This window comes from Manduca sexta, chromosome 17 (assembly GCF_014839805.1).
Source record: "Manduca sexta isolate Smith_Timp_Sample1 chromosome 17, JHU_Msex_v1.0, whole genome shotgun sequence".
Classification (NCBI taxonomy): Eukaryota; Metazoa; Arthropoda; class Insecta; order Lepidoptera; family Sphingidae; genus Manduca; species Manduca sexta.
The window spans coordinates 6,921,881-6,932,511 of NC_051131.1; the positions used below are offsets into that span (position 1 = coordinate 6,921,881).

Below are 10,631 nucleotides of genomic sequence, written 5' to 3' on the forward strand. Positions count from 1 at the left end.
TTGTTTTATATGCAAGCTTTTTTTTCTATTCGTTAAATTGAACCCATCAAGCTTCAAGACACCAATATCGCGAAGCGCAGCGCACCGCGGTTTTACTATCAAAACATTGTCGAATAAATACAACAGTCCAGGATGTTAATTAAATTGTTATTTTATAACATACTAGCTTTGGCTCGCTACTCTGCCCGCGTGAAAAAGTTTTTCAAAGATAAAAGTCGTGCTTTATATTTACCCTGGATAGAAAGTAGCGTGTAGGGCTTAAGAGTAATGTAGCTTAGTGAAATATTTTCAAAATCAGTTAAGTAGTTCCTGAGTTTAGCGCATTCAAAGAAACAAACCCTTTAGGTTTATATAATAGTATATATTGAAGTTAATAACCAGAATTATACATTTTTAAGTATGAACAAAACATCATAATATATTAGAAAGTAATATTATAACATTAATAGGAATAGGTTAATTACATTTTAAACATCCTATTTTATAGAGCACTGGCCGGTTTAAAAACAAATGTGTAAATTCAAAATTATTCTGACAGGAGATTCTCCTCGAAGGTTTCAACGTAAACGTCAGTTTATTTTTCATATTTTTTAATGGTGTACGAGCTTTTGCCCGCGGCTCCACCCGCGATATAAAGTTTTTCGGGCTAAAGTTTTCCCTCATAAAAGTCACGCTATATATTTTCCCGTAAGCCTATGTTCTTCCCAGGGTCTCAAACTGTCCCCGTACCAAATTTCATCTTAATACGTTGGGTAGGTTTTGAGTTTAACACGTTCAGGCAGACAGATGCAGCGGGGGACTTTGTTTTATTATATATTTATGTAGAACTTTTTAAGAGGAACAATCCCGTCATACATCATTGTTGCATAACTTTAACCGTTTAAGCAGCGCACGCAACAGAAGCTCTCAAAACTAATAAATTTTGCCCGTTTTTGCAACATGTTTCATTACTGCTCCGCTCCTATTGGTCATAGCGTAATGATATATAGCCTATAGCACTCCACGAACAAAGGGTTATCCAACACAAAAATATTTTTTCAGTCTGAACCGGTAGTTCCTGAGATTAGCGCGGTCAAACAAACAAACAAACTTTTCAGCTTTATATAATAGTATAGAAGTATAGATTCAATAATGAGATTCCTCAACTAATGCATTGTCAAGCTATAAAATGTTTAGCGACTTTTGTAACATTGAAATGATAACCTTAATCTGTACTCGTCTTTGGTAAGTGATTTGTGGTCCGTTTCAATGTTCAGGTGTTTTGTAAATTAGTATTTGTTCATCGACTTTTGTTGCTGATCGTACAACATCTAGTCTAAGCACTTTTAAGGTGGTAGCTCAAGGTCCATTTTCATACATTTTGTTTCGGCTTTAAGGTGGTAGCTCAAGGTCCATTTTCATACATTTTGTTTCGGCTTTAATCTGGGTAACTAAACAAGTATTGGCAAGTAAAGAATTTAAATTCACGTCTAGTTAGTGATTAGTTCTCGCAGTTGAAGAAAAATGTAAAAATAATTAATTATCATTTATATTTCTTCCTTTAAAATTTCGTCATATTAAATTTTAAAGGCCGAAATATCCATGATTATTAATTACTTAATCACTTACGTTTTTCTTTCAACTGCGAGAACTAAACAAGTATTGGCAAGTAAAGAATTTAAATTCACGTCTAGTTAGTGATTAGTTCTCGCAGTTGAAAGAAAAATTTAAAAATAATTAATAATCATGGATATTTCGGCCTTTAAAATTTCGTCATATTAAATTTTAAACGCCGAAATATCCATGATTATTAATTATTTTTACGTTTTTCTTTCAACTGCGAGAACTAATCACTAACTAGACGTGAATTTAAATTCTTTACTTGCCAATACTTGTTTAGTTACCCAGATTAAAGCCGAAACAAAATGTATGAAAATGGACCTTGAGCTACCACCTTAAGGAGATATATAATATATAAGTATCTGAATCAGTTCAACCTGTAAATCTTGGCGCAACATGTGGAAAACATCTTACCTAGATTCAAAGTGGGAAATGTAGTTCTACATAAAGCACCAATATATAATTTATAACAGCTCTCAAAGTGCTTATGTATATGTGTACCGCAAGTTTTTTTTATGTATATTCTTGTCCTCTGTTAAGAGTTTTGTCGAGAACTTTAATTCAAACTTGAAACCTTTTGTCCTGCCAGGATTTCCACCTATAACTAGTTGCTTTAGGGACATAATGTAATGGTCCTGAAAAATAATACAATAATTTATTAAAATATAATAAATAATAAATGATGCCATGTATTTATAACACAATACAAATGCAAGGAATTAGTCCATTAGAGATACAGCTCTGAAATTTGTTTATTCAATAGTCAAACCAAAATAAGTATATTAAACCAAGATGACGTAATAACGACAATCTTGTCTACCAACAGATTTTTCATAGTTTAAAATCAAAAATGAATATCGCATAATTTTAAGGTATGCAGATTCCCACACGTATTTTAAAAAAGACTATTTAAATGAGCAGATTTCGCCATCGCGGTGACTGAGTAAATATTATGTACGATTTTAATGAGTACTATCGATATTATTTTTATAAAAAATATAAATGTCATTTACCATCAATCGCACAACCAAGATAACATGAGACATTTTGTCCAAATATTTTATCAGTTCCTTATCGCGTGCAAAACAAATAACAAAGCCCGGGGGTGAATTAGTAAGAAGGCAGGGGTGGTCCGTTTGAATAAGCAAAGTTCTTTCATTATTGAGGAAATCGTAATCGAACTTATCGCACACAAACTGCAATGGGAAATTTGAAAATTTTCAACCGGAATTCAAATTACGGAAACAAGGCGATATTGCCACTTAATTTTTTTTAATTAATTAAAATAGCCTCTGACATTTGTGTTTATGTTTTTACTTATCTAATTTAATTACGTACATAATTATTTTATAAATAGGGATAAAAGGCATGATTAGTGTTTTGAAAACTTATTCTCCAGTGTCATCTAACTGAAAGTATCTTACAACAAAATTAATTTGAGGTTAGACCAAAAACAAATAGAGTGACTGTTTGAGAGTGACATACCCTGTACACTCCATTCGAGCGCACTAAACGGAGCCAGCCGCGTTCTGGTCTGAGCGACCCAGAGGACAATATCTCCGGTTATTCGCCATGAAAAACAGTTCCTGAAACTCCTACACTCTAAAAGACCGCAGTTCCGTCCTTGCCGTGTTCCCCGTTCCCCGGCCCTTCTAGTACTTCCGGCTCGCGTGCCGACGATTACAGTAATACGCTAATCCCTAATAGCTGGTGTCTTTATCCTCTCCCAGTGGCCGTGCTGAACCGTGGTTCGTAACCTGTTAGTGGCTTGTTTTAGCATTGTCACCTAATTTCAAAGCGTTGCGAGTGCGTTAAGCGCTTATCCAAGAGTCCGGTGTGTTTGTATAAGCCGACCCTGTCAGGGGCCTTATTCTCTATCCCGCACGTTATTTTAACAATGCGTAACAAGCACGTAACACAACGCGTCATGTTTAGGACTATAGAAATTTGACATACAGAATATCATTCCACGGACATTTCTCGGAGATAACATGACACGGCCGCGTTACGCGTTTACACTATCATACAGAATAAGGGCCCAGGCTAACAAAGGTATGTCATGTTAAAAAAAACTCTTATATTAATTCCAGCCAATATAATATTTATGTTCCAGCTTTACATCTCTATACCTAAATATAAAATTAGATTTGTCAAAACCCTTAAAAAAATTGGAAATTTCTAAGTCGTTATTTTTAGTCCTACGTTGCGCCGTGGCGTTTATCACGGCCATGGGCCACGTCGTTTGCTGCTAAACCGTGAAGCCGAATGTTTTGACCGAGCTGTTATGAGATAGCGAATGAGGCAAGTACCCACCACCATTGTACCTGTGGCAATTCTTTTGCGGTCTCCACACCGAATGCACGCCCGTGCACGGGAGGACATTTGTCGTGGGGATAGACACACAGTTAAGTGGGTATACCTCATGGTTGCCAATTAATATTGAGGCCCGAGGACTCGCGAAAATTTCCTGGCCTCCTCCCCGCCCATCGTAAGTTTTCCTTATCCTTCACGTACCTGCAGTCACTAAGCCGTTAAGAATTACCTTTAGGCAGATTCAGATTAATAGGTATAAGGTAATAGCACAATTATTTCGGTAGTATTTCTAAGCCATGGCAAGTTTAAACTGATGCTGCAGCATCATCTAATTTACGGAATATTCAACTCCTCAGCAACTTACAACAGATATGGCGTGTATGCGCACATAAGATGGTCTCAATGCGTAGGTGATAATAAAAGCTGATGATCGACATCCCCAGTGGGGAAAGTAGAAAAATAAGTACATTTTTTAATTTTTCGACTATCACTAATATGTAAAGGCTTATTATCTGTGATAGTTTTACTTTTAGTTTCTCTATACAAGTGGATTTTTTAAGATAATAGTTGCGTAAATCCTTACCCCTTATTCATAAACGTTATTTATCTTAGGATGGAACATTGCTGTGATAACAAGTCTGTTTCTCAGTGCTGACGGCATGGCAGCTTTCGCAGTGCGTAGACGTAGGGCCATTGCGATTGGCTAATATTGAGATACAGCTTTAATCTAGTTGGCTGTCAGATAAACAAAGCTGAGAAACAGACTTGTTATCACAGCAATGGTCCATCCTTAGATAAATAACTTTTATGAATAAGGAGGTAATTAGACAATATATAAAGGACCCGCCTTGTATAATCTCTCTTTTTTGCCAAAGTATAAGAGCAAATAGTTATGTACACATTTATAAAAACCGTGAAAACAAGTGATTCATTTATCATTTTATGCGTGCACATTCAAAAGGACAGAAAACGGTATAGTGCGTGTGTGTGTGTGTCGCACTTTTTAGTAGTAGCAACAATGAAAGCGACGTATTTTTTATTCACGGCAATAAGCACATGGGCGCCTCCTTTCTAAATGGTTTAAACGTAGGTATATTCATTCTTTAAAACGATTCAACGCTGAACGATAAAGACTTGGACCTTAATAGGGTATTTTAGTGTTTGTGAGAAAAAAGCCAAAAATACATAAATACGATAGTTCAATCAAAAAGCAATCGGAAAATAGTGGTTTCAGTTCATAAAATTATAAAGTAAATTTTTAAATTCAGTTCAAAGTGTTGACTTTTTTTTATCCGTTTTACAAATATGCGAAACGAGTGTCGCCATGACATGACGTCATCGAGTCAGTAAACTGCTTGAAGTGTCAATACGCGTTCACCATTTCTAATTTATCAATATGGACAAATTTTTCGGACAATAAATTTGGATCTCTTCTCGCAAGTTTTAAACCAAGTTTTCCTTATAGTTATATCAGTTGTCACTTCAAGCCATAATTTTTTCGGCGTTTTCGAACTAGTATTCTTACATTCAGGAACAACACACCAATGATAAGGATAGTAACTTATTTTAATTGTATTAATTCGTTCTTTCTCTATGCACAGCGTTGTTACTTGACGTTTACTGTCGAAATGACGTCAGCAACGTGGCCTCTATCGTTTTCGTTTATTTACGCGGGAAAATTTAAAATATAATATTTAAATGTATTTTGGCTCTAACTGATTGAATATTTTTTTTATAAAATTTCTAGTAGTATTTTATCACCTTAAAATTAATTTGAGACATTTTTCAAAAAAGAGTGTTATTCCCTATTTTTAGTTTCTACGGAGTGATGTCCTTAAAAACGTCACTAGTCAGGGTCTAGGGAGTCCTGATGTACTGCACTGCCTAGCCCTGCGGTAAATACATAAATAGATAGGTGTTAACTTACGTTTACACATCCTGCGCACAAATACTAGCTTTTATAAGAGGACCATAACCAGGTTTTTCATACTGTAATATAGGTACCTACTGAAAATACACCCATTGTGACACCATGGTGAAGTAAAGTAACCATATTGATCTATATAAATTATTATTTTATACATGTTACAAACTAACAATAATAAAGCGTTCAAAGTGAATTTGTCTTGTATCAATATATTAGGCAAACAAAATATTTGCTACTCTTAATATAAAGGTACATAAGTTAAATTCTAATAAGATAAACATATGTTTATGTCACATATTTTTTAAAATACCTATGTCACTTTGTGCTTGACATGAACTAGCTATCGTTCTATGAAAGGAGCCAATGTTAAGAACTGGTGTATTGTAGTCTACATTGACTGAAGAATGCTTGGGGGATAGTACATTGTTAACAGTTTGAATAGGTCTTTTTCCAATAATGAGAGGATAACATTCATCAGATATACACGATAATGCTGTTTGTATGCGTTTTATACGATTAGAACACTCTTCAAAATGTTCTAACACATATTTTAAGTCTGGAACCGAAGCACCATTGTGATGTATTTTTGAAAATTTGTCAATTATTTTTATTCCTTCATTAAGGGTGCTTGTTACTTTCTCTCCATTATAAAAAAATAACTCAAAATCTGTGCCATTTTCCATTAATTGACATTTAGCCAATGAAGTGTAGAGGGTAATTTTTGGTGTTTTGGCTTTGACTAGATCAACAAAACGAGATGCATATAAGTACTTTTTCCAGTGTTTTTGTGGTAAATTGTGATAGGAAAATACTTCATCTGGATTAGGATCACGGTTGATATCAATATTCTTCTTATTATTTTTGTCCACAGAAAAAATAATTATTTTCATGCCATCTTTAGATATTTTACATATTTCCATAACTTTTTCTTCTCTATTCTTTCCTGTTTTTTTCAAAAATTCTACAACTACTGCATTTGGTTCGATTTTAAGGATGGCATTTCGCGTTCGATGTGAAATTGTTGGCAGTCTATTGGCACAAAGAGGAGGAACATTCAACATATTAGTATTAACATTGCAACTTTTAGTTTTGTTTTCATCATGGCTATTAATGCTTGGATTTTTTCGGGGAGCTTCGGTTCTTATGTCTAGTTGCTTAATATTTTCTAATAAATCTGAATTACTGCTACATGCACTATCATATTTTTTGAGATACATATTGGTATTAGTATTCACATTGGGTATAACTTCTGTAAAAACTGGTTCAACATTAAAATTTCGATTATGTCTTTCCTCTTGATTTTGATATACATTACTATTTTCTTGAATCCCATTTAAAACATTAAATGATGTTGGTTTAAAATCTTTAGCAATGTTGTGGTCCTTACATCCATGAAGATAATCAACATTTAAAATTTCTTCAGCTTTAAGTTTGCTGCTATGTTGTGTACTGTGCATAGTAGTAAGAAACCCAGAATCTCTGGAGAATTCCTGTTTCTGGACATTATAACTAAGAAAAGGGTGCTCAATAATACCTTTTAATGTTATTCTTTTGGTGGGGTCTTTACATAAGAGTCTTTGTAATAGATCTTGTGCTTCTAATGACAGCTCTGATGGTATTTTATAATCAGCATTAATAACTTTATTAAGAGTAGTTTTAACATGCTGTGTGTGAAATGGAGGACTTCCAACTAGTAGGGTGAACAACATACACCCTAACCCCCAAACATCAGCTGGCAATCCATGTACTTCTCTTGATGCTACTTCTGGAGATATATAATTAGGCGTACCACACATGGTTACATGTTTCTCATCTGGTCCATTTAACTGTGTAGCTAAACCAAAATCTGCTATTTTTACAATTAAATCCTTTGTTAACAGTAAATTATTTAAAGATAAATCTCTATGAATAATATTATGAGTATGCAAATAGAGCACTCCACTAAGAACTTGTTTCAAAATATCAGCAGCTGCTTTCTCTGACAAACCACGAGTTCCAAGTTTAAAATGTTTGGCTAACTCACCATTATGTGCAAGTTCTAAAACTAAATAGACATAGTGCATATCTTCAAAAAACGTGTATAACTCTAATATAGCAGGATGCTTCAGGCGAGAATGTATTGTGACTTCTTGTCTTACTCTTCCTATCATGCCTGCACTTGCCATGAGTGCTTTGTCTATCATTTTGATAGCAACAAATTGGCCTGTTCTGCGACATCTTGCTCTATAAACATGTGCAAATCCCCCTTTCCTAATTGTTCAAATATTTCATAGTCTTCAATTTTTTCACCAAACATATTCTATTATCTACAAAATACGCATATCATGAATGAAATTATTCTTTCTTTCCACTTTATCCATACAAATGTATAACTTCAGTATATCCATTATTGTTTCACATACTGGAAAAAATAAACAATAACTTGATTATATACTTATTAGATGCACTTATTTATATTAATCTCATCTTACAAATAATATAATTATTAATATTTGTGAAAATATTCAGATCTATGTTAGAAGTTATGTTAGAAACAACTACTCAACAGATTTGGATGAAATAGGGCATATGGATAGACCATGTTTTTAACTAGATAAGATACTGCTTTTATATTTTTATACTGGTAATTTGCTTCAGCAGTAAATATTTGAATTTATAATGATTTTTTCAGTAGATGGCACTGGCATTTGTATAGGTGGTGCTATGAATTGCAACAAATATGTAGGGATAAAGGTTTTTACATGGGCGATGCTGCTCACAAACACCTAGTTTGTACTAGTGATGTGGACTGGATTGTTAACAAAGTATATCTGTGGTTACGGATCTTTGTTGTCATGATCCGCGAATAAGAAATGGATCCTAACTTTCTTACTAAATCAATGTCAGTGCGGTATCGGTATGGTATCTTGCTATGATTAATGTTTGCAATATAAAAGTGTCAAACATTAATTTTAAGATATAAATAGTATTTTTTCACTGCTACCTATATACAGACTTATTTTAAATTCACTCAGTCTTTTAGGTTTTTTGAACATTTTAGGTAAACATAAAATAATCCTGTATAGAATTTCAACTATGTATTGAAAATGAATAAGGTAAATTATCTGTTGAAGATCTGCCAAAAAAGTAAGAGATCAGACTAAACCATATTTGTCCTTATTTTTTATGCAGACCATATAAAGGTATAATTATGGCATCTCAAGTTAAAACTCAAATTTATGAAACTACTTAAGTCTCTAAAAACATAATTAAAATTTAGTTATTACCTTCGTTACAACCCATTTAGCATCCTCAATGCTCTTTGCTATAATTTCTTTTACTCTTTGTGTGTCTGGTTCAAATTTATGTTGTTTAAAACTCTGAAAAATAAGAAATATTTAACTACATTATATTCAAAACTATATGTCTAAAACTGCATCAAATGACATTTTGCATTGAAATTGTATCTTAAATTAATTTTTTGCATCAAAAATAAAAACTTCATTATATATTTTTTTATTCATTTATACATGTGGGTTATTATGAATGAACTTTTAAATAAGATTTATTTAAATTTATAGCTTATCTATAAAAACATATCACAAATCTGGGGAAATCTGGACAGATGGCAGCCCTGGGTTTGAGGAAGGTAAGTGCTGGCTGAGTATCATAGGTCCTATCAATTCTTCATTTGGCAGATTAAGTCTATGAATTATTGCTATAAAATAATCATTAATAGATATCCAAATTATTTCTCAATGATCTAAATAATGAACATGAAAATCTCACTGATTACAAGTATGTTAATTATAAATTATTTGTGTTGTAAAAAGTTATAGAACTAAATATTATGTTTATATTGTTGTTAATATTGTCCTAAGAAGTTTTTAATATTTTATAAAAAAAAAAACTGAATAAAATTTCTACTGACATTTATTAATAACTAACGACAATATTATGCTAGATACACCAGTTTTGCCATCTACAATTCAATTCACTAATGGTTAAAACAGGGATGTTGACATGATTACGGGCGATCCTACACTCCGCTAAATACTCTGTATGCGATTGGAATCTCAGTATATGGAGACAAATCGTGTGAGTGATCTTGCAGACTGATAGACGAAGAGTTAATAAGTAGATAACATAAATATTGCTACACAAAATCGACATTCGCTGAGGATACCGTTTCTTTAGATTATCGTAAGATGCTATATTAATCTGTGTATGTGTCATACAGGAACAGTTTAGATCACCACCACATACCTAATCCAATAATAGAAATATGTTTTCTAACTCTTGTATGGTTATATCTCATACGTCAACAAAATAGTAGATGTTTTAAGTATATTGATAATAAGTAGGTATATATTTTATAGATTATTAAATAAAATGTATCCTACCTGCTTTACAGCGAATTTATAATGTTTACAAGCGTCAGGTGGTAATCTTTCACATTCACGTAATAGGTATTTGTATAAAGCCAAAGATGTCATATCATTTTTATTTGCAGAATATAATCTTTTTAAACAATTCATATATAACATTTGAATAAAGCTACAAGAAGCCCTTAAATAAGTACTTTTATTGGAAAACTGAGATAACTTTGAAATATCAACATTAAACTTACAAGCGGAGATTTTTTTAATATTTACTATTTATTGGGAAGGCAAAGGATTCTAGTCGATACAGCCTCATCATTCAACCAAAGAGAATTGTAAGAAATATGCTCAGATTTCCACGAAGAAAAAATCTGTCACGTTCAATATAAGTACTACATACAACGTGCAACAACCACACTATAACGATTTAT

General features: G+C 32.9%; 1 protein-coding gene across 1 annotated transcript; it reads right to left on the reverse strand.

Annotated features, from left to right (window-relative positions):
• Positions 1 to 5,966: 5,966 nt before the first annotated feature.
• LOC115449070 (serine/threonine-protein kinase PLK4) lies at positions 5,967 to 10,494 on the reverse strand. The gene is made up of 3 exons (XM_030176770.2): positions 10,222 to 10,494; positions 9,106 to 9,198; positions 5,967 to 8,240 (listed from the first exon to the last, which is right to left on the reverse strand). Exon 3 carries the CDS (start codon positions 8,020 to 8,022, stop codon positions 6,130 to 6,132), a length of 1,893 nt encoding a protein of 630 aa, XP_030032630.2. The 5' UTR covers positions 8,023 to 8,240; positions 9,106 to 9,198; positions 10,222 to 10,494; the 3' UTR covers positions 5,967 to 6,129.
• Between the last annotated feature and the right edge of the window lie 137 nt (positions 10,495 to 10,631).

Bases quoted from the DNA above. Each gene is read 5' to 3' on its own strand.
- LOC115449070 (XM_030176770.2), bottom strand. From the start codon at position 8,022: ATGATAGACAAAGCACTCATGGCAAGTGCAGGCATGATAGGAAGAGTA.